Here is a 25,347-nt window from a genome sequence, read left to right as displayed (position 1 = left end):
TCAGTATGGGTAGAACTACGAAATAGCCATGGGCAGAAAATGCTTGTTGGAGTTGTACACAGACCACCAAACAGCAGTAGGGAGTTTGGGGATAGTATCAAGCAGGAAATTATGGATGCGTGTAGCAAAGGTACAGCGGTTATCATGGGTGACTTTAATCAACAGATAGATTGAGCCAAACAAATTGGTTATAGTGCTGAGGTGAGGATTTCCTGGAATGTATACGTGATGGGTTTCTAAACCAATATGTAGAGGAACCAACTAGAGGGCAGGCCATCCTAGACTGGGTATTGTGTAAAGAATAAGTATTAGTTAGTGATCTTGTTGTGCAAAGCCCCTTGGGTGACAGTGACCATAATATGGTGGAATTCTGCATTAGGATGGAGAGTGACCCGGTTAATTCAGAGACTTGGGTCCTGAACTTGAATAAGGGGGACTTTGAAGGTATGAGACGGGAATTAGCTAGGATAGACGGGCACATTGTACTTATAGGGTTGACAGTGGAGATGCAATGGTGAAGATTTAAAGACCACATGGATGAACTCCAGAAATTGTTCATCCCTGTCTGGAGAAAAAATAAAACGGGGAAGGCGGCTCAACCGTGGCTGACGAGGGAAGTCAAGGATAGTGTTAAAGCCAAGGAAGAGGCATGTACATTGGCCAGAAGAATTGGCAAACCAGAAGACTGGGAGAAATTTAGAACTCAATAGATGAGGACAAAGGGGTTAATTAAGGGGGGGGGGGGGGGAGCATGAAAGAAAGCTTGTGGGGAATATAAAAACTGACTGTATATAGGTATGTAAAAAGGAAAAGATGTCCTGTGTAGGCAAGTTGAGCTGAAGGGCCTATAAATGTGCCTGGCTTTAGCGCATATCCAAACCTTTCCTATCCACGTACCTGTCCAAGTGAAAACTGAGTCAAAAGTCATCATTCACACTGCCCAGAATCAAATGTGAAGTAGGGAGATCATAAGGCAGATTGCTACCTCAGAGGCAGCCAGCATCTTCAAAAGATGTCAGTGTAAACTGAAGCCTTTTTTAAAGTCATTATAACTGGGCCAGCATGCTAATGAGACCCAGTAAATCAGATTAAAAATGTTGACTGCAGCAAGTTCCAAGACTTTATACAAGGCTTTGACAGTTGCATCCTGTAAATCGGTTCCATTTTTGCACAATTAGTGACTCCGATTATAATCCTTCAAGCAAAATGTCCAGAGGAAAGACTCATTTAATACTTGATTCAGCTACAACTTTTGGAAATTGCTCCTTGCAAATTTCGGGAAAGGTTGACTTACCATCCTGTGGTATTGGAGGGGATGGAGTGAAGCTCGTCGCAGGTTTATCTGAAAAAAAGAGAAAACAAAGAAAGATGAGAACATTATCAGGAATTCTCACGGGAGTCACCAACACTGTAATATATATATATTTATTTGTTTGCCAGATGTACCACCAGATTTAAGGGCCTGTCCCACTTTCATGACCAAATTCACAACCTTTTTTACTCGTGGACATTTTTCCTCAGGCTAGAAAAAATCCCCTACCTACTTGGTGCCACGAGTACCTGCGACCAGCATCACGACCTACCTACGCCCTACCTACGACCTCGTGACGACCATGCTGCGAGCATGAGTCAAGGGCAAACTCGGCAGAGGTTGTGAATTAGGTCGTGAAAGTGGGACAGGCCCTTTAGAAACGGCATCTTTCCCTCTGTTATCAGACTCCTGAACTGTCCTCCCATAAGCTAGTGTCACAATCTTTCAACCTTGATTATTACAGGTGTCAGGGGTGATGTGGAGAAGGCAGGAGAATGGGGTTGAGAGGAAAAAACAGATCAGCCATGACTGAATGGTGAAGTAGACCTGATGGGCCGAATGGCCTAATTCTGCTCCTGCAACTTATGAACTTATGAACCCACCCGATTGCAGACACTGGAATTTCTCTCTGAAACTGTAACGTTACAATGCTGTAACAGTATATTCGACACTCTGGTAATTTTCTCTTTGCACTACCTGTGTTGCGTGTGTGTAACTTGACGGTACTTGTCTATAGCATGATCTGGTTTAATTGGATAGCACGCAAACAAAAGCTGTTCACTGTATCTTGGTAAGTGGCATTAAATCAATAGCATACTAGATCATGAAATGAGCACTGACAGGGCCAGAATTTATTACCCATATCTTAATGCAATCACAACAAAAGCTCATCAACATCTCTATTTCCTGAGGGGAGATTTTTGATACGTCGCCAGGAACTCCTTCAAACATCTACAGGTGCTTGGTAGAGAGTGTGTACGGCCTGGTTTGGTATCTCAAACGGCTAGGAACAAAGGAAGTTTCAAATAGTGGTGTACGCTGCCCGCTCCATCACGGGGCCTGACCTCCCCACCATCAGAGGAACTACCGGAAGCGCTGCCTCAAAAAGGCAGCTAATATCATCAAAGGCCCACGCCGCCCTGCCCACACACCATTGGGAAGAAAGTACAAGAGCCTGAAAACTGCTACCACCAGGTCCAAGAACAGTTTCTTCCCAGCAACTATTAGGCTCTTAAACCACACTGCACAACCCTACCCCAGCAAGGATCAACTATGGACTTTGTTATGATTACATTATATCATTCAGTTTTTGCACTATTATAGACAATAGACAATAGATGCAGGAGTAGGCCATTTGGCCCTTCAAGCCAGCACCGCCATTCAATGTGATCATGGCTGATCATCCCCAATCAGTACCCCGTTCCTGCCTTCTCCCCATATCCTCTGACTCCGCTATTTTTAAGAGCCCTATCTAGCTCTCTCTTGAAAGCATCCAGAGAACCTGCCTCCACCGCCCTCTGAGGCAGATAATTCCACAGACTCACCACTCTCTGTGAGAAAAAGTGTTTCCTCGTCTCCGTTCTAAATGGCTTACCCCTTATTCTTAAACTGTGACCCCTGGTTCTGGACTCCCACAACTATTATAATCTATTATTATGGATTATTCACTTATGTTATTGATTGTTTGATATTTATTTGATGTGTTATTGTGTTACTGATATTGTAGCTGCAGCAAGTGAGAATATCAGTGCAGCAAGTGAGATTTCCATTGGCAGTACCTATGACAATTAGACAGTCTTGATTTCCCTTGGCCAGCAGCACCACTTCAGAGTCAGTCAACACTGTCTGGCATCGCACACTCGGTGGACCAGTTACAGTGGCCGCATTTAGATCTTTTAAACAATCGAGTCGCTTTGCGGTCATAATGTTTCAATTATGTTCAAGCAATTGAATTTAAATTTCCCAGTGGTGGCCTTGGCGGGATTTGAACTCACGCCTACAAATCAACAGATCAGATCGCAGGATGCTAATCCAGTAACCTCACCACAATGCTGACAATTGTTCTGCTCTTCAACTCTCCTTTGCAACAAACAACACCGTATGTAGCACAAAGAGCAGCTGGGTTTCGATTTAGATTTATTATTGTCGAGGTACAGTGAAAAGCTTTTGTTAGGGTGCTTTCCAATCACATCAGATAATACTATACACGCATACAATCAAGCCAAACACAGGTGCAACAGGGAGAACTTCTTCAGTCTGAAGAAGGCTCGACCTCAAACGTCACCCATTCCTTTTCTCCAGAGACGCTGCCTGACCCCCTGAGTTACTCCAGCATTTTGTGTCTATTTTCGGTGCAGACCAGCATCAGCAGTTCCGTCCTACACAGGCAGATTGCAGAGAAAGTGCAGAATATCGTTTCTGCCTGCATAGTGCAGAATATAGTTTCTCAGCACTGTGGCATGTAACATTTAGAGGGGAAGATATTTATTGTAATGGGTACAGTGAAACTCCGCAGTTGTGCTTTACAGTTTAATAATTGAAACCTGCAGATGTCTTTTAAAAGTTAAAGCTGCGAACGACCACATTGGCGTGTGTTCATCGAGGCTTTGAAAGCTTTCGGAATGACTCTCCCCACCAGTGACCTTCACTGCCATGGCTGTTCTCTAAGTACAAGTCACCCTGGAGGTGTTGGCAGAATATGTAATCCATAAAGGGAGCTGGCTCACCTGACCCAGCTTCAGCTGATGTCAACAGTTCTCCGGGTGGAAAATAAAGCCTTTATTGTTTCTGTAGCCCCTCTCACTGAGGAGAATTTTACGTGTGTCACACAGGGAGCTTGGTCGAAAGAACAGTCACCTCTGAGCCAGAATTCCTGACCATCCAAGGTCTTAAGAGGCATAGAGTCTTCTTGCCCTACTTGCCCACACCAGCCAACATGTCCCATCTATACTAGTCGTTCGGCCCATATCCCTCCAAACCTGTCCTATCCATGTACCTCTCAAAATGTTTCTTAAACGTTGCGATACTACTGGCTTCAGCTACCTCCTCCGGCAGCTTGCTCCATACACCCACCACCAACCACTGAAGTTATGCTTCAATGCAAAGCAGAGGTTCTGATCACCCGGTTGCTGGCATTGCATAGGTGCTTGAGGGTCAGAGGTGCTCCCTTTTACACTAAGCTGAGAAACAGAAGCATCATTTTCCCTCTCGAGTGTTCTCAACATCCCATGGCCAACCGTGCTCTCAAAGGCAATATTTAACCCTGGTCAATGGGGTCTTTGAGGTGGCACGGTGGCGCAGCGGTAGAGTTGCTGCCTTTCGACGCCAGAGACCCGGGTTCGATCTTGACTGCGGGCGCGGTCTGCACGGGGTTCCTACGTTCTCCCTGTGGCCGTGTGGGTTTTCTCCCAGTGCTCAGCTTTCCTCCCACACTCTAAAGACGTGCAGGTTTGTAGGTTAACTAGCCTCTGTAAATTGGCCTCAATGTGTAAAATGTGAAAGCAGGATAACATAGAAATAGTGTATGGGGTGATCAATAGTTGGCGTAGATGTGATGGGCCGAAGAGCCTTTTTCCATGATGTGTCTTTAAACTCGTTAGTTAGTTTAGTTTATTGTCACTCGTACAGTGAAAACTTTTTGTTGCGTGCTAACTAAACTGATGATCATGAACAGATTATCAAAGCCTTTCCCTCTCTGGGAATTTGCTGCCTACAAATTAGCTGCCATGACTTTAACATTATAAATGTGACAACAATTTTATTTAATAATTGCTTCATATGTTAACAAGTTACTATGGTGATGATAATCTCCCTTCAGCGAGCGTTCATTTCAGGTTTTTTAATGTGCATGAATCAGGCATATTTTATTTACAATTTTGACCAAATGAAGAACAGAACAGTGAATAGTGTCTTTATTGCAATGGCTATTTCAGCTCGTGACTAGAAGGTGGTCAGACAGAGCAAACAGTCCACTGTACAGCAATAACATTTACTCAAGACAACCGAAGCTGTTTAAAGAGCTAAAAGTGAACAAAATAGAGTAAACTCCAGTTCGCTACATGACTAATTCTAGTTTGAATAATTCCTTCAGAAAAATTCAGTGACTCAAGAATATTTACATTAAAATTATGAGCATTAAGTCAATTCCAGTCGCAGCGGTGCGGGCACTTGACTTGATTGACAGGGCAATTATCCAATTATCTGCACTCCTCCTGGGTCTCGCATTGCAAGCCTTTATTAAGTCGAGTTTAGCGCTCCATGCCTTGCCAGTGACGAGGCAGAAGGAGCAGCGGGTCGTGCCGCACCGATCCAGCACGTCGGGTTCCATCCCGACCTCGGGTGCTGCTTGTGTGGAGTTTGCACGTTCTCCCCTGTGACTGTTCTGGGGTTTCCCTTGGCTGCTCGGGTTTCCTCCCACATCCCAAAGACGCGCGGGTAAGTCAGTTAGTGACACTAAGCGGAAATCTTCAGTGGCCCGGTGACCAAAGAGGTGTTGGCTGACCTATGAAAGTGAATGAGTTGTAGAGCTACAGTGAAAGAAGGAAAGGAGGTGATGCAATTGCCCTCCTGGAAGCTGGCCTGGACCCAATGGGCTGAATGGCCTCCCCAAGGGACATAGAACTGTACTGACAGAAACAAGCCCACAATGACTGTATCAAGCATGATGCTGCCAAGTTAAATTAATCTCCTCATGACCCATAACCTGCACAAGATCCATAATCGTCCATTCCCTGCAATCCCATGTGTTTATCTAAACGTTCAAATGCCATTGTCCTGCCCTGTCCAGCACCACCCCTGGCAGCGGGTTCAAAGCACCCCCCACCTTCAATGTAAATAACTTGCCGGATATCTTCTTTATACTTTGCCCCTCTCACCTTAAACCTGTGCTCTCTAGTCCTTGACACTTCCACCCTGAGAAAAATGATTCTGATTTTCTGCCCTACCTATGTCAACCTCTGGCACACAGAGAAAATGATCCAAGTCTGTCCGACCTCTCCTGATAGCTTCTAGGTAACAGAGGTCTTGGGTTTGGGAGGTGTTTCACGGGTAGCTTTGGTGGGTATCAACAGTGCATTTGGTGGACAGTCATTGTGCATTGGTGGTGGGGTGATGGATGGGGTGCCAATCCCATGAGGTGCTTTGTCTTGGATGATATCAAGGTTTTTGACTGTTGGTGGATCTTCAGGCAAGTGTATCACACACCTGACTTGCCCTGAGTTGTCCAGAGTGTAGTCATTCCTTATGTACCCAGCCTTTGACCTGTTCATGGGGCCACAGTATTTAAGTGTTTAAGAAGGAACTGCAGGTGCTGGAAAATCGAAGGTAGACAAAAGTGCTGGAGAAACTCAACGGGTGCGGCAGCATCTATGGAGCGAAGGAAATAGGCAACGTTTCGGATCTGAAGAAGGCCCGAAACGTTGCCTATTTCCTTTGCTCCATAGATGTTGCTGCACCCGCTGAGTTTCTCCAGCACTTTTGTCCACAGTATTTAAGTGGCTGGTCCCATTGAATTTTATTTTCGTTTAAAGATAAGCATGAAAACAGGTCCTTCGACCCACCGAGTCTACGGCGACCACTGATCATCCGTTCACACTAGTTCTATGTTATCCCGTTATCCCACTTTCTCGTAAACTCCCAACACACCAGCGGCCATTTTACAAAGGCCGATTTGCCCACAAACCCGCTCGTCTATGGGATGTGGAAGGAAACCGGAACACCCGGAGGAAACTCATGCGATCACAGGGAGAGCGTGCAAACTCCACACAAACAGCATTCAAGGTCACCTTTGGAAGGCACAGTGGCACCAACGGTAGAGTTGTTAATTTACAACACCAGAGACCCTGGTTTGATCGTGACTACGGGTGCTGTCTGTACAGAGCGTGTGTGCTTCCGCTGTGACCGCGTGGGTTTTCCCCAGGTGCTCCAGTTCCCACCCACACTCCAAAGACGTACAGGTCTGTATGTTAAATGCCTTTGGTAAAATCGTAAATTTCTCGAGTGTGTAGGATAGTTCTAGCGTACGGGGTGATCGCTGGTTGGCACAGCCTCGGTGGGCCGAAGGGCCTGTTTCCGCACTGTGTCTCTAAATCAGGATCTAACCTGGGCCTCTGGTATTTTGAGGTTGCAGTTCTGTCAGCTGTGTCACTGTGCCACCGTTTCCGAGCTTCTCGTCAATCATCATCCCTTCGGTGTTGATGGTAACACTTGGAAATGCTAACGTCACTGAATATCAACGGCAGGTGGGTAGACTCTCTCTAGTCACTTCAGAATGAAAGGACGTTCTTTTAGGAAGGAGATGAGGAGAGATTTCTTTAGTCAGAGGGTGGTGAATCTGTGGAATTCTTTGCCACAGAAGGCTATGGAGGGCAAGTCAGTGGATAATTTTAAGGCAAAGATAGATTGATTCTTGTTTAAGAAGGAACTGCAGATGCTGGAAAATCGAAGGTACACAAAAATGCTGGAGAAACTCAGCGGGTGCAGCAGCATCTATGGAGCGAAGGAAATAGGCAACGTTTCGGGCCGAAACGTTGCCTATTTGCTTCGCTCCATAGATGCTGCTGCACCCGCTGGGTTTCTCCAGCATTTTTGTGTACCTTAGATTGATTCTTGATTAGTACAGATATCAGAGGTTATGGGGAGAAGACAGGAGAATAGGGTTAGGAGGGAGAGATAGGTCAGCCATGATTAAATGGCGTAGTAGATTTGATGGGCCGAATGACCTAATTCTACTATTCCTTATGGCCATATGACTGTCTGCCATTGTAATGGCATGCACATTAAAGAGTAGCCTGTAGTATTTAAGAAGCCTCGACAACACTCGACAGCAGGAATGATGGAAACATAGAAACATAGAAATTAGGTGCAGGAGTAGGCCATTCGGCCCTTCGAGCCTGCACCGCCATTCAATATGATCATGGCTGATCATCCAACTCAGTATCCCGTACCTGCCTTCTCTCCATACCCTCTGATCCCCTTAGCCACAAGGGCCACATCTAACTCCCTCTTAAATATAGCCAATGAACTGGCCTCGACTACCCTCTGTGGCAGAGAGTTCCAGAGATTCACCACTCTCTGTGTGAAAAACTCATCTCGGTTTAAAGGATTTCCCCCTTATCCTTAAGCTGTGACCCCTTGTCCTGGACTTCCCCAACATCGGGAGCAATCTTCCTGCATCTAGCCTGTCCAACCCCTTAAGAATTTTATAAGTTTCTATAAGATCCCCTCTCAATCTCCTAAATTCTAGAGAGTATAAACCAAGTCTATCCAGTCTTTCTTCATAAGACAGTCCTGACATCCCAGGAATCAGTCTGGTGAACCTTCTCTGCACTCCCTCTAGGGCAATAATGTCCTTCCTCAGATTTGGAGACCAAAACTGTACGCAATACTCCAGGTGTGGTCTCACCAAGACCCTGTACAACTGCAGTAGAACCTCCCTGCTCCTATACTCAAAATCCTTTTGCTATGAAAGCTAACATACCATTCGCTTTCTTCACTGCCTGCTGCACCTGCATGCCTACTTTCAATGACTGGTGTACCATGATACCCAGGTCTCGCTGCATCTCCCCTTTTCCTAGTCGGCCACCATTTAGATAATAGTCTGCTTTCCTGTTTTTGCCACCAAAATGGATAACCTCACATTTATCCACATTATACTGCATCTGCCAAACATTTGCCCACTCACCCAGCCTATCCAAGTCACCTTGCAGTCTCCTAGCATCCTCCTCACAGCTAACACTGCCCCCCAGCTTAGTGTCATCCGCAAACTTGGAGATATTGCCTTCAATTCCCTCATCCAGATCATTAATATATATTGTAAATAGCTGGGGTCCCAGCACTGAGCCTTGCGGTACCCCACTAGTCACTGCCTGCCATTGTGAAAAGGACCCGTTTACTCCTACTCTTTGCTTCCTGTTTGCCAACCAGTTCTCTATCCACATCAATACTGAACCCCCAATGCCGTGTGCTTTAAGTTTGTATACTAATCTCTTATGTGGGACCTTGTCGAAAGCCTTCTGGAAGTCCAGATACACCACATCCACTGGTTCTCCCCTATCCACGCTACTAGTTACATCCTCGAAAAATTCAATAAGATTCGTCAGACATGATTTACCTTTTGTAAATCCATGCTGACTTTGTCCAATGATTTCACCACTTTCCAAATGTGCTGCTATCCCATCTTTAATAACTGACTCTAGCAGTTTCCCCACTACCGATGTTAGACTAACTGGTCTGTAATTCCCCGTTTTCTCTCTCCCTCCCTTCTTAAAAAGTGGGGTTACGTTTGCTACCCGCCAATCCTCAGGAACTACTCCAGAATCTAAAGAGTTTGAAAGATTATTACTAATGCATCCACTATTTCTGGAGCTACTTCCTTAAGCACTCTGGGATGCAGCCTATCTGGCCCTGGGGATTTATCGGCCTTTAATCCATTCAATTTACCCAACACCACTTCCCGGCTAACCTGGATTTCACTCAATTCCTCCAACTCCTTTGACCCGCGGTCCCCTGCTATTTCCGGCAGATTATTTATGTCTTCCTTAGTGAAGACGGAACCAAAGTAGTTATTCAATTGGTCCGCCATATCCTTGTTCCCCATGATCAACTCACCTGTTTCTGACTGCAAGGGACCTACATTTGTTTTAACTAATCTCTTTCTTTTCATATATCTATAAAAACTTTTGCAGTCAGTTTTTATGTTCCCTGCCAGTTTTCTTTCATAATCTATTTTTCCTTTCCTAATTAAGCCCTTTGTCCTCCTCTGCTGGTCTCTGAATTTCTCCCAGTCCTCCGGTATGCTGCTTTTTCTGGCTAATTTGTACGCATCATCCTTCGCTTTGATACTATCCCTGATTTCCCTTGTTATCCACGAATGTACTACCTTCCCTGATTTATTCTTTTGCCAAACTGGGATGAACAATTTTTGTAGTTCATCCATGCAGTCTTTAAATGTCTTCCATTGCATATCCACCGTCAACCCTTTTAGAATTAATTGCCAGTCAATCTTGGCCAATTCACGTCTCATACCCTCAACGTTACCTTTCTTTAAGTTCAGAACCATTGTTTCTGAATTAACAATGTCACTCTCCATCCTAATGAAGAACTCAACCATATTATGGTCACTCTTGCCCAAGGGGGCACGTACAACAAGACTGCTAACTAACCCTTCCTCATTACTCAATACCCAGTCTAAAATAGCCTGCTCTCTCGTTGGTTCCTCTACATGTTGATTTAGATAACTATCCCGCATACATTCCAAGAAATCCTCTTCCTCAGCACCCCTGCCAATTTGATTCATCCAATCTATATGTAGATTGAAGTCACCCATTATAACGGTTTTGCCTTTGTCGCACGCATTTCTAATTTCCTGTTTGATACCATCTCCAACTTCACTACTACTGTTAGGTGGCCTGTACACAACACCCACCAGCGTTTTCTGCCCCTTAGTGTTTCGTAGCTCTACCCATACCGATTCCACATCCTCCAAACTAATGTCCTTCCTTTCCATTGCGTTAATCTCCTCTCTAATCAGCAACGCTACCCCACCTCCTTTTCCTTTCTCTCTATCCCTCCTGAATATTGAATATCCCTGGATGTTCAGCTCCCAGCCTTGGTCACCCTGGAGCCATGTCTCCGTGATCCCAACTATATTATAGTCACTAATAGCTATCTGCACATTCAACTCATCCACCTTATTACGAATGCTCCTTGCATTGAGACACAAAGCCTTCAGGCTTGTTTTTACAACACTCTTACCCCTTATACAATTATGTTGAAAAGTGGCCCTTTTTGATTTTTGCCCTGGTTTTGTCTGCCTGCCACTTTTACTTTTCACCTTGCTACCTATTGCTTCTACTCTCATTTTACACCCCTCTGTCTCTACGCTCACACATTTAAGAAACCCTTTCCCTTTAACTCCATCCTGCACTATCCCATTCGACACCCCACCCCCCCTTATTCAGTTTAAAACCACCCGTGTAGCAGTGGCAAACGGAGCTTGACATTTTCTCACAGTCTCATGCACTCTTCACACAACACCGCAGGGGCTGACTGGTACACTTCATTCCCAACACTAAGTTACATCAACGCCATTTAAAAGCAAATTACAGAAGAGGAATTCAGTGAGAGGCTCTACTATACTGAAGCAAAGTACTGGAAGAACACAGCCGGGTCAGGCAGCAGTCTGAAGAAGGGTCTCAATACAAAACATCACCTATTCCTTTTCTGTAATTTGGTTTTAAATGGCGTTGATGTGTTTGTGCTTTTTTTACAATTCTATTTTATTTTTGATATGTTTTATTATGTATTATTTATTATTTATTTATTTTTATGATACTGATTGTAACGGGAAATTCATTTCGTTGTCTCTAATTGAGACAATGACAATAAATTTGAATACAATACAATACAATACAATTCTCCAGAGATGCTGCCTGATCCGCTGAGTTACTCCAGCTCTTTGTATCTTTATCTGTGGATGAAATGGACGGAGTACGTTTCTGGTTGGGACCCTTCTACAGACTGATTGTAGGGTGGGAGAGAGAGCTGGAAAAAAAAGAGGTGGATCAAAGCCGGAATTACAGAAGGGGGGGGGGGGGGGGGGGGGGGGGGGAGGGGGGGGGGGTAATTGTGGTTGTTGGAGACGGTTTCACAAAACTCGCGGAGAGTTTTCTGATATAAACACGGAGAGAGAAGGAGAACATCTTCAAAGTGGGCAACATTGAACAGGCGAATTTATTCCGCAGTGCTTTCTGGAGGGGAGAGGGTAAAAACAAAAAAGATTGGGAGTGGAGAACAAAGAAAGAGTGGGAGAAGTGAGGGGAAAATGAGTTAAGGAACAAGAGAGAAAAGAAAAATAGAACAGAAAAGAAAATGACACAAGACACTTACTGAACAATCCCATGCCCACGGACAAATCCCAAGACCCTAAACACAAATTAATAAACATCCATTCTTGATTTATATCAGAAATGTAAGTTTTATAAAAAAAGCAATTGAATCAGCCACGCTGAAACGAATGTATCCTGAAAGAAAATTCACATCACCATGGCAACTCATTAACATAAGAAACAATTATAAATAATAAAACACAAGCTGAAATCGATGGGAATTATTCAGAAGCATATTTACTTTTGATGGTCTTACAGGAATTGGTTCCCAGGACATTTCCCCCTTGATGTCCCATTGCCTTCTCTGGCTTTCTCACTGCCAGCGGCCATCTTTGTTGAGTGGGGAGATACAGAGCTTTTCAGAATTCTCTCGTATCCTAAACTGGGTCAGATTTATGCTGATCACAGCCGAAGATCGACAGCCTACTCAGAGCCTGGGGTCTTGCCCTATAAATGCAGATGGGGGAACTCACACAGTGGGGGCATCTCACTAGACGGGAAAGCATTTTGAGATGCCCTGTGGCTCAATGCAGTTCCAGATATCTGGCCCTTGTTCAGGCACCATTTCAGCATTGGATTGGAGGTAGCTGCACACACAACTGCACAGCAATTTAGACAGGTGCATGGATAGGAAAGGTGTAGAGGGATATGGGTCATGGGACTAGTGTAGATGGGGGCATCTTGGCCAGCATGGACAAGTTGGGCCAAACGGCCCGTTTCCATGCTGTGTCACTCCATGAGTTGATTTCTCCAAATATAAGTAGACTTGTGCTGAACTGCATGAGCTACAAAACTTTGGGAGGCTCCCAGTCCCACAAAAGGGACTAGAGGATTCCCAGTTCTTTACACTGCTGGACCTGTCTTATCTATTATCTGTGTTATCTAGTGAAAATAATGACACTGGAGCAGTGGATCTCAACCCGTGGGTTAATCGATTCACTGCTACAGTGTGTTTGACATCTAATATTTACTAAATGATTGTGCAAGGAGGTATATTAGTATTAGTTTAGTATGGTTTAAATTAAACTAAACTACCTGGGCTGTGCCCATACAACTCCTTGTACAATCATTTGATAAATATTAGATGCATTGGGAGCTACAAGTATGATCCACCACAGCAAATAGGTTGGGAGAAAGTGGGAAAAGGGAAAGCAGAGGCAATGGCCGTAAAACAACTGAAAGAAACATGTGCTGAGACTGCAATGCCTCAGGAATTAGCATCCTGGTCCCAAATATCTTCTAAATGAGGGTTTGTAATGATGTCACTCTGCACGAGGGTTTGGTGGGTTGTGGATTTAAGTCCTGAGGTTTTACACTGACACTGCAGCTCAAAACTGTTGGTCATATCTTACAGGAAATGTGTGAATCCCACGGCCCCTCTCACTCTTTCTAATTGATTGAAAGATACAGCATGGAAACAGGCCCTTCGGCCCACCAAGTCCATGCCAACCATCGATCACCCATTCACACCTGTTCCATGTTATCCATCACTTTCTGATCCACTCCTTACACATTCGGGGGAATTTACAGAGGCCAATTAACCTGCAAACCCTCATGTGCTTGGGACTTGGTAGGAAACCGGAGCACCCGGAGGAAACCCACGCGGTCACAGGGAGAACATTCAAACTCCGCACTGGCAATACCAGATCGAATTCATGTCTCTGGCGTTGTCTTGACCAGCTGCGCCACATTCCGATGGACAATGGAACTATCCAAACGAAATACAGCGGCATTTCATTACAGTCTCGGCCAATATCATTAAAACCTATTTACTATATTGTTGTAAAAGCTTGTCTCTGCACAAACCGATTGTCAGATATCCTGCAGAATAATAGTTACTGCAGTTCACAAAATTCTTAATTGTCTGAGGAACTCAACTGAATGTTGAGGATGAGGATACTGCTATATTAAACGCAAACCCCTGCCAATGATCACTCCCAAGTCTGGGTTTAATTATCATTAACCTTGATTCAGATACAGAATCAATGCATCTCAATGGGTATACAATTCCAACCTGAATATCGCTAAATGGCAATACTTATTGTAGACAACTAGACCTCCGACTGAAGAGATTTTGACAAAACTACTCTAGGGATTTTCTGTATTTCACATTTAATCATAGTAATAGAACTGATGGTACTTTTTATGTCCAGTTTATCACAGTATGGTACTAACCAATTATTACCTGAAATGAATATATATTTCAGAGATAAATCACAATCATGTCCTTCATTATTCCTGCATGATTTCAAAGAGATTGAACGACAAGTGCAAATATCCAGCCAGGCCACAGTCTATGGAGCATCCACAGAGTTCTCGGGGCAGCCGCGTGGCGCTGGCTCCGACTCCATGCACGCAGGGGGCATTCTCCCGCAACCCCCCGCTTCATTCAGCCGCAGCTGAACCCTGCAGGATGAGCGACTGCTCTTGCAGGATGGTGCAGCAGGGAATGCCAGCAGCAATAGTTACTGCACCGCGGGGGGGACTTGAGACATCTCTGGGACGAACAGCAAGCCAGCCGGTCTCCGCACCCCACCACAAATGGAAGCCTCTGCATTCATCGGTCAAAACAATGCCCCAGTGATGGTTCGAAGCGAGAATAGTAGCCAGAAAGAAGCCTTTTTAGATGTCATACAACCGTACCCCACAACCTTTCTAATGACAATTTCATAAGTAAGTAAGCAAGTGTTAGGAGCAGAATTAGCCATTCGACCCATCAGGTCTGTTCCACCATTCAATCATGGCAGATCTATCTCTCCCTCCTGACCCCATTCTCCTGCCTTCTCCCCGTAACCCCTGACATCCGTGCTAATCAAGAATTCATAAAAAGGAATTTTCTCATGAAATAAATTAAGGCACCAGATAGCTATAAAGCAAGAAACAGTGCTGTTACTTTGATAGAAGATAGAGCGTTCTGGTAATATTGTAACATGAGGGATAAATGTTGGTCGAACATCAGGGAGAATTTTCCCCATGGTTCTTCAGCAATGGATTATTGGACCCCTGGTCTTTACTACGTGTAAAATCCCATTCAAAATGACAATGTTGGGCTCGTTCAGTGCAACATTTGAACATATGTCTCAAATCTCCGCAGCAAAAATTGAACACATAACCTTCTAATTCGCACCCATGTTTGAGCCATGCCCATTAAGCCGAGTTCAAAACTCTCCATTGTCAATTTTAAAATCCGCTCATGCCCTCTATATTTCCATATAAACATAAAGGAGGCCATTTGGCCCTTTGAGACAATGCCGGCTCACAGGGCAATGTCTTCTCCCTCCCCCCCGACTAATTCTTCCTGTTAACCTACTGCCCCCCTCCACCCAACGTTTTCCTTCAATTCTACCACTCACGTTCACTCCAGGGACAATATACAGTGGCCTATTGGGTTGCACAGTGGTAGAGCTGCTGCCTTAGAGCGCCAGAGACCAGCGTTCGATCCCGACTACGGGTGCTGTCTGTGTGGAGTTTTTGTACGCCCTCCCCAGTAAAATTGTAAATTCTCCCCAGTGTGTAGGATAGTGCTAGTGTACGGGGTGATTGCTGGTCGGTGTGAACTCTGGGCCGCAAGGCCCGTTTCCACGCTGTATCTCTAAACAATCCATCAACCTACCGACCCGCATATCTTTGGGACAAGGGAGGAAACCACAGCACACCTGTATGTGACAGGGATACATGCCAACTCCACACAGAAAGATTTGGAGATCAGGATCAAATCTGAGTCCCAGGAGCAGTGAGGCCACCAATACTATCAAAACAGTATCACCATTTATCTGAGTCTGAAGAAGGGTTTCGGCCCGAAACGCCGCCTATTTCCTTCGCTCCATAGATGCTGCTGCACCCGCTGAGTTTCCCCAGCAATTTTGTGTACCTTCACCATTTATCTTGCCCATTTGGGCTATTGCAAACCTGGGCTATGCAACATTTTCGCTGAAATATTACTGTAAAACTTCTTTTAAAATTACTTCCTGACTGATTCAGTAAGATTTATTTGTAAATACATGAATTATTGTTACCTACTGACATCGAACGCAGTTAATCTATAATATTCGGACACAGTCTTAAATGTTTTGGCCCAATAACATTGCTGTCTGGCCCACAGAGTTACTCCAGCATTTTGTCTATCTTCGATGAATTCTTCTGTAGTTTAATTTAGAGATACAGCATGCAAGCAGGCACTTCTGTGTACCGACCATCGATCACCCACTCACACTAGTTCTATGTTATCCCAATTTCGCATCCACTTGGGCTAATTTTTACAGAGACCAAATGCCCTGCCAACACACGTCTTTGAGATGTAGGAGGAAACTGGAGCTCCTGGAGCGAAGCCCAGGCGGTCGCAGGGAGAACGTGCAAACTCCACACGGACAGTAGCCGAGGTCCAGATTGAACCTGGGTCTCTGGCGCTGTGAGACCACATACATCCTCAACTGTCCCTATCCATGAACTTGTTCAAATGTCACCTAATGCGGTTACCGTAAATCTTTCTCCTCTCACCTAACACCTTCTAGTTCTTGATTTCTCTACCCTGGGAGAAAGACTGTGCATTCACCCTATCTATGCATGATTTTATACACCTCTATTTGATCACCCCTCAGTCTCCTGCACTACAAGGAATAAAGTCCAACCTCTCCCTATAGCTCGGTCCCTCGAGTCCTGGCAACATCCTCCTGAATCTTTTCTGCAGTCTTTCCACTCTATGGCATCTTTCCTTTCATTGTTGCTGCTGGCTCTAAATCCTGGAACTCGGTCCCAATGCCATGGGAGCAAGTTCACCGCAAGCAGTGCAGTGATTCAAGGCGTATTGCCATCAGCTTTCTTTAGGACAATTTAGAGTTGAGTAGCAAATGCTGGCTTTACCAATCACATCCACGTCCCCAAAAACGAATTAAAAAAACGATGGCAGATTTATTTCCTGAAGGATGTTGTCTTTATATTGCCATCTGTAGTTGCACAGACTCCATCATTGGGCTTTGTATTCCAGATTTATTTAATTACTTGAAGTTAAATCCCAGCAGCTGCCATGGTTTCTCTTGCACTCTCGTCTCTTTCAGCCTCCCAGGTACCAGAACAAAAGATGAGCGATTCCCAGCAACGTACTTGGAGACCGAGAGTGCTGAGTCCAACTAATATGGGTGTGACATTAAAACTGGACATCAGTAAAAGCAACGGTCGAACAGGATACATAAGTAAATTGATCCATTAATATGGTTTTTCTAATACTTAAAGAATTGTTTCAGATTCCACAGAGCATTCTACACTTGTGACAGAGTTAGTATATATCGAACATAAAACTGTACAGCAACTTGGCCTACAATGTCTGTGTCCTGCAGTGCAGTTAACATCATCTCTGCCTGCACATGATCCATATCCCTCCATTCCCTGCATATCCATGTCCCTGATTGATTAGTAGATCAGGGGTTATGGGGAGAAGGCGGGAGAAATGGGTTAGGAGGGAGAGATAGAACAGCCATGATTGAATGGCGAAGTAGGCTTGATGGGCCGAATGGCAGATTTCTGCTCCTATCACTTATAACCTTATGACCTATACACAAGCCTCTTAAATGCCACTATTGTATCTGCCTCCACCACCACTTCTGGGCAGCATGTTCCAGACACCCACCACACTCTAGTTTAAAAAACTTGCCTTACACATCTCCTTTAAACTTTTCCCCCTCTCACCTGAAACCTATGCTTGTTAGTCCTTGACATTTCATCCCTGGGAGAAAGGTTCTGACTATCTACCTTATCGATGTCTCTCATAATTTTCTATACTTCAGCCAGGTCTCCCGTCAGCCTCTGAGACTCCAGAGAAAATAATCCAAGGTTGTCTCACCTCTCCTTATAGCGAATACCTTCTAATCCCAGCAGCATTCTGATAAACCTCTTCATATGCTGAGAGAATGGAGCAGCTGGGCTTGTACACTCTGGAGTTTAGAAGGATGAGAGGATATCTCATTGAAACATATAAGATTGTTAAGGGCTTGGACACACTAGAGGCAGGAAACATGTTCCCGATGTTGGGAGAGTCCAGAACCAGGGGCCACAGTTTAAGAATAAGGAGTAAGCCATTTAGAACTGAGACGAGGAAACACTTTTTCTCACAGAGAGTTGTGAGTCTGTGGAATTCTCTGCCTCAGAAGGCGGTGGAGGCGGGTTCTCTGGATGCTTTCAAGAGAGAGCTAGATAGGACTTAAAAATAGCGGAGTCAGGGGATATGGGGAGAAGGCAGGAACGGGGTACTGATTGTGGATGATCAGCCATGGAAGGATCACATTGAATGGCGGTGCTGGCTCGAAGGGCCAAATGGCCTACTCCTGCACCTATTGTCTATTCTGCACTCTCTCCAAAGCCGCCACATTCTTCCTGTAATGAGGCATCCCAGAACTGCACACTATACTCCAAGTGTGGCCTAACCAACATTCTATAAAACATTATAGTAATGTTATCTTTAAACGACCAGTTTTCAGATCTATATTGCTCTCTGTCACTGATAGAATCACAGCAGCAAACACTGGCACACTCAGCAGACCGGCCAGCTCCTGTGGTGAAACTGTCGATGTTTCAGCTAATAGAAACAAAGAACTGCAGATGCTGGTTATTTGTCAAAAGGTCACAAAGTGCTGGAGTAGTTCGGCGGCATCTCTGGAGAACATGGATAAATGACGTTTCATGTCAGAGTCTCAGGGTGGCGCAGTGGTAGAGTTGCTGCCTCACAGCACCAGAGACCCAATTCCGTTCCCGACTATGGGTGCTGTCTGCACAGAGTCTGTACCTCCCGCAGACGCTACCCTTTTGTTTCCGTTTCAGATTTTCTGTATTTTGCATTAGTCCTGTGATGTCTTTGGCAGCGACAGAGACTCTGCTATCTGGGAAAACCACTGAGGGCTTTGAGGTAGATTCTGACTTGCAATGGAATCAGATGGAGGAATTGAATTCCCAGAAGATGCAATTTTTAACCAGAGGTTGTGGACAGAACCTTTGCTTTTTTTAAATTAGTTTCTCACTATTCTCAACAGCAGCCCCTGGTCACAAATCAGATCACAACAAGCTTGGAACAATATTCCAAAAGAGCTCATCAGACACCAGTCTCTCCCCCATGCCTCTGCGTGATACTGCTCACTGTGTGCTGTTAGTAGACCCTTAGGTAGGTCCATCTCTAATGCGGGTTAATGGTGTACTGGGGCATCAGGGCTCACACTCATGCATCCCACCAGCCCCTTCAATGATGCATCCTTCTGCAACTGGTTGGAGGCGGGCAGATAGGGATGCAACAACATAATGCAGGTCATTCAGCCCATCTGTCCCGCTCCCTTCTCCCTAGCTCGTTCTTGCAGGAAGTCACCAGTGCCCAGCACATCTCCCACTAAAGGAAGCTGTCCACTGGGTGGAAGTGGGGTTGTGAAGCTACCCGTCTGATATTCAGATGATCGTTTAGCTTAGTTTGGAGATAAAGTATGGAAACCAGGCCCGTTGGCCCACCGAGTCCGCGCCGACCATCCATCACCCGTTGTCGCTAGTTCAAGGTGAGCCAACAATCTCATCCACTCCCTGCACATCAGGGACCAATTAAGCTACAAACCCGCACATCTTTGGAATATGGGAGGAAACCACACGGTCACAGGGAGAACGTGCAAACTCCACACACGGGCAGGGATGAACCGAGTCTGTGGAATTCTCTGCCTCAGAGGGCGGTGGAGGCCGGTTCTCTGGATACTTTCAAGAGACAGCTAGACAGGGCTCTTAAAGATAGCAGTCAGGAGATATGGGGAGAAGGCAGGAACGGGATTTTCAAGAAGGAACTGCAGATGCTGGAAGATCGAAGGTACACAAAGTGCTGGAGAAACTCAGCGGGTGCAGCAGCATCTATGGAGCGAAGGAAATAGGCGACGTTTCGGGCCGAAACCCTTCTTCAGACTGAACGGGCAGGCAAGCAGGAACGGGGTACTGATTGGGGATGATCAGCCATGATCACATTGAATGGCGGTGCTGGCACGAAGGGCCGAATGGCCTACTCCTGCACTTATTGTCTATTGTCAATTGTCTATTGAGGTCTCTGATGCTTCGAGGCAGTAGCACTACCCACCGTGCCTCTGTACCAACTAGGTTGTCGATTTGTAGTTGTAAACTCAAATCTTATTGGCGTAATGAGAAAATTGTATTCGAATAATTAACCTCGAATAAAAAGCTTTTGTTCCAGTGGCTGTAAAACTACTGGTGTGTAGTATAAAATAAAAAACAGGCTTGCTTTCTGTCTTTCAGAGTTAGCCTGCTGTTCTTTACCCATTCTGGTCAAAGGTGACCACAAACCCACTGCTAAAATGGCACAGAGAAACCAGTGATAGTGGACAACACACGCCAACCTTCTCCGTGACGTTCACAACCCATGAGCAAATAATTGACAATCCCGAAGATCAAAACAAAACCTGCAGACGCTGGAAGCACAAAATAAAAACAGCAAGTACTGGAAACACTCATAAGGTCAGGCCACAACTGTGGGAAGAGAAGTAGAGCCAATGTTTCAGGTTGGGTTCTGAGGAAGGGTCTTGTTTTATTCGCTTTGTTACTCTTCCCACAGCGGTGCCCCGAGCTGCTGAGAATTTCCAACATTTTTATATTTTTATAACTGACAATGTTATTGATCAACGGCAGAACTCAGAACAGTACAGGTACACAAAAATGCTGGAGAAACTCAGTGGGTGCAGCAGCATCTATGGAGCGAAGGGAATAGGCAACGTTTCGGGCCGAAACGTTGCCTATTTCCTTCGCTCCATAGATGCTGCTGCACCCGCTGAGTTTCTCCAGCATTTTTGTGTACCTTCGATTTTCCAGCATCTGCAGTTCCTTCTTAAACACTCAGAACAGTACAGGACAGGAACAGGTATTTTGGTCCATGGTAGCTGTGCTGAACATGATGCCAAATTAAACTAATCCCCTCCACCCGCACGTGATCCATATCCCTCCATTCCCTGCATGTGCACCACCTGTAAGCCTTTTAAAGTAACGCCACTATAGCATCTACCTCCACCACCATCCCTGGCAGCACAGTTCAAGCACCCATCCCAGTGCATCTCCTTTCAATTTTGCCCCTCTCACCTTAAACCTGTGCCCTCTAATCTTTGACATTTCCACCCTGGGAAAAAAGGTTCTGACTGTCCACCTCTCTGTGCCTCTCATAATCTTATCAGGACTCCTCACAACCTCCGACGCTTCAGAGAAGACAATCCAAATATGTCCAACCTTTCCTTATACCGAATGCTCTCTAGTCCAGGCCTTCATTATCACCTCTTAAACAACCAACAATGGGGCATTGTGGGCTCCACCCTTATGCCTCTAGTTTCCCTCTCCCCCGACTGTCAGTCTGAAGAAGGGTTTCGACCCAAGACGTCACCTATTCCTTTTCTCCAGAGATGCTGCCTGACCCGCTGAGTTACTCCAGCATTTTGTGTCCAGCCCCACATTTGCACCCCCTCAAAGCCTCCACATCCGCCCTGTGCAAAATAAATGGTGCCCCTCTCACCTTAAAATTAAGATCAGATTTAAAGGGCGGTCTTTTAAAAACGAGGCGTGGAGGAACTTCTTTAGTCAGAGGGGAGTTATTCTGTGGAACTCGTTGCTACAGAGGGCTGCGGAGGCCATCAGTGGATATATTTAAGGCAGAGATAGACAAGTTCTTGAATAGAACGGGTGTCAAGGGTTATGGGGAGAAGGCAGGAAAATAGGTGGCAGAGATCAGCCATGATTGAATGGCGGAGTAGACTTGATGGGCCGAATGGCCTAATTCCACTCCTAATACTTGTGAACTTGTAAAGTTGTGCCCTCTGGTGCTTGACATCCCCACCCTGGGGGAGGAGGACCTGACCAAAGATCTTAGAGCTCGCTCCGCTCTAAGATCTTTGGACCTGACTGTCTACTCAACACTCTGCAGACCATGAAACCATTGCCGGGAGATTAGAGGGTTCTGTGGATTCTGATATCAACTCACTGAACCTCCTGTTATTTGGGGACTGGGCTCCATCTACAGGTAGAAAGTTCTCCTCTGTTACCTGCATCCAGCAGCAGTCTGTCCCAGAGGGAAACAAGCACATGCAGGGTTAAACCTGTAGAGTGTAGAAAGGAACTACAGATAAGGCACAAAAAGCTGGAGTAATTCAGCCAGTCAGACAGCAAGCATCTCTAGATCAAGCGAATAGGTGACGTTTCTGGAATAGGAACTGCAGATGCTGGTTTAAACCGAAGATAAGACACAAAAAGCTGGAGCAACTCAGCGGGTGAGGCAACGTTTCTGGAGAAAAGGAATAGTTGACGTATCGGGTCAAGACCCCTTCTTCAGCTTTTTGTGTCCATCCAGGGTTAACTCTGCCGCTCCGCAGATACACAAACTAAAATAGGCAGAGTTTATCCAAGCAACAAAAAGATAAATAAAACTGCAGCCTGAATAATTGACGCGATATACGATTGTGGCAAATAAATCTTAACATTAACAATTCAGCAAGACTGGAAAAGCTGAAGGGTGGGTTTTTAAGCATGCACGTGTGATCAACATCTGGAAGACAGTTGCCAACCTACAGTTGTGGAGGAAGAGGAGAACGGCGAAGCCCAGCGTGGTGGTGGCCAGGAGGATCAGGCAGATGTTGCAGGGTATCATGAAGTAACGCACCACCAGCGACACTTTGTGCTGGTACATCCTGCCAGCCCGGTGGTGGGCAGGGGGTGGCGGGTACCGACTGCCAGTCATGCCCCCTTCTTGTCCGTCCACAACCAGAGGGAAACCAAGGTGGGAGGAGGAGGAGGAGGAGGAGGGGGGGTGGGGGGAGGGGGGATGGAGAGAGGAGCACAACTCTTCAGATCAATCCTTTCCTCCTTGGGATCGGGGCACTTGGCGTTTAAGATTGACACCAAGAGGCCAGAGCTCAACAAACATCCTCCGCCTTCCCACTGGCTCGGTTCCCTGGAATCCCATCAATCCTAATGCAAAACCATGCTCCCTTTTTTTCTCTGGAGGGTTCAACTGGAGCTGGAGTAGAATAAGTCCAAGTCTTCATAACGTGGGGAGGCACTTTGTAGGAAACGGCCAATTGACAAGAATGCTCCTTGTACCAAAAAATCTTCTTTTTTTAAATTCCACACACACACTCCCCTAGCAGCTCCTGGGGATGAGCTTGTGCAGGAGTCCCAGCGAGGTGGACACTCTCTCAGCCGCCCTCTCCGACTGTGAGTTCCTGCATCTCCACCTCCATTCAGTCCGATTCACTCCGGAGGCTGGTCAGCTCCTAGTCACATTCTGCACACAAGCATTGTTTGCCTTGACAGAAGTACTTCTCCCGAAACCTCTTGCACGGATTTCTTCGCCCCAACCGTTTGATGATATCTCTGTCTCTGTCTCTCTCTCTCTTTCTTGTGAATGATTCCAGATTCCTGGCGAGGAGGAGCGTTTGATTCTGGCTCAGAAGAAGATCTCAGCAGGAGGAACGTGGTCTCTGTGTCTGCAAGAATGAACAAGCGTCTCTCTCTCTCGCTGGGACACAGGGCGTGGAAATCCCAGGCGATAAGTTGCAACCCAATTTCACTCTCGCCTCCCCCCCCCCCCCCCCTGCTCTCGTTGCAGGCGGACCCCCGGTCGCTGGTGGACGCTGGCACCTCGGTAACTGGAATGAAGACTTTGTCCGGTTCGGCGTGGGCAGGAGAGGAGGTTTCTCGGATGTTTGCAGTCCGGAGATTGCAGAAGTCGCGCACCTTTCCTCCTCTCTCTCTCTCTCTCTCTCTCTCTTTCCAACCTGCTCCCTCCCTCCCTCCCTCCCTCCCTCGGGGAAGCAGCAACACACACCACCTCCCCGCACACAAAAGCAGCCGCCGTCTCCTCCCCTCCCCTCGCCTCACCCCGCCTCACCCCGCCCTGCGCTCAGACAAAGACCCGGGGTTGGGCTCCTTGTCTCTGGGACAAGGGGGGACCAGGCTCACCGCGTACTCCCCGGGTAAGATCCAGCCGCTGGAAGTACACGAGCGGCCGGTCAGACACCCCTCTCTCCCCCCCCCCCTCCCCTCCAGCAAAACTTGCAGCAGCAGCAGCAGCAGCCGAAAGAAGCAGGTCCCGCTGACCCCCCGGGCTGGGCAAGTTCCAGATATCCTCCCCACCCCCTCTCCACCTCTCCCCCGCTCGCAGCGCACGGACAGCTCCTTATCCTTTGTCCTACATGGAGAGCACGCAAGGCACAGCTGAAGAACCCTGTAACTATTCGAGTGGAAGGGTTCCCAGGAGGTTACCGGCAGCTGGGCGAGCTAGCACGGGGGTACTACTGGTGGCACTTCAGGGAACAACCCCACCCCCCGAATTCTGGCGTCGGATTCATTGGAGTTTATTGCAGATATTTGCTACACAACTTGCTGGCAATGATCATTTGAATTGTCCGCACTTTCTCCAATCTGGAGATGAAGCTGGAAATGAATGGAAATATCCGAGAACACTTCTCTCCGTGCGCTTGCGGCTAAATATATGATCAATTGCCACCTCCACTGGAGACTCCTCGATTGCATTGTTTCCATGGTTTGCCTGAACCGCAGGCAGGTGGGACTAGCATAGATAGGACATGTTGGTTAGTGTGGGCAAGTTGGGCCGAAGGGCCTCTTTCCGTGCTGTATAGAGTCATACAGGGTGGAAATAGGTCCTTCAGCCCAACTTGCCCACACCGACCAACATGTCCCATCTACACTCGTCCCACCTGCCTGCGTTTGGCTCATATCCCATTAAACCTATTCTATTCCTGTACATGTCTCCACAACCTCCTCCGGCAGCTCGTTCCATACACCCACCACCCTTTGTGTGAAGATGTTACCCCTCGGGTTCCTATTAAATGTTTCACCTCTCTCGTCCTCTGGTTCTCGATTCCACTATTCTGGGCAAGAGACTCTCGCCGATCTAGTTAGACCAGAGAAAACCCACGCGGTCACGGGGAGAATGTACAAACTACGTACAGACAGCACCCGTAGTCAGTATCGAACCGGGGTCTCTGGATCTGTAAGGCAGCCGCCCTACTGTTGCACCACTCTGCCACCCAGTCCTTCTTCAATGCTGTGACAGTTCCTGCCTCTCCCATCTTTTCATCAGTTGTAGATACAAAAAGCTGGGGTAACTCAGCGGGACAGGCAGCA

General features: G+C 46.3%; 1 protein-coding gene and 1 long non-coding RNA gene across 9 annotated transcripts in view; one reads left to right on the top strand and one right to left on the bottom strand.

The window, feature by feature from the left end:
* The window catches only part of agrn (agrin), a 481,438-nt gene that overhangs the window by 232,609 nt on the left and 223,482 nt on the right, over positions 1–25,347 (bottom strand). For 5 of the 8 annotated variants that reach the window (XM_033048563.1, XM_033048565.1, XM_033048564.1 and 2 more), the window contains exon 3: positions 1,295–1,342. In XM_033048563.1, the coding sequence (XP_032904454.1) occupies positions 1,295–1,342 (48 nt within the window). Of the gene's footprint in view, positions 1–1,294; positions 1,343–22,767; positions 23,977–25,347 lie in introns of those variants that run through there. The other 3 variants (XM_033048570.1, XM_033048569.1, XM_033048568.1) reach the window with 2 other exon arrangements.
* Positions 1,036–22,883, top strand: LOC116990654. The gene is made up of 3 exons (XR_004416592.1): positions 1,036–1,336; positions 4,760–4,767; positions 22,770–22,883. It is a non-coding gene; the product is annotated as an uncharacterized LOC116990654 (long non-coding RNA).

This window comes from Amblyraja radiata, chromosome 31 (assembly GCF_010909765.2).
Source record: "Amblyraja radiata isolate CabotCenter1 chromosome 31, sAmbRad1.1.pri, whole genome shotgun sequence".
Taxonomy (NCBI): Eukaryota; Metazoa; Chordata; class Chondrichthyes; order Rajiformes; family Rajidae; genus Amblyraja; species Amblyraja radiata.
The sequence above is the reverse complement of the archived record's forward strand: the minus strand, read 5'-3'. Positions and strand labels throughout refer to the sequence as shown.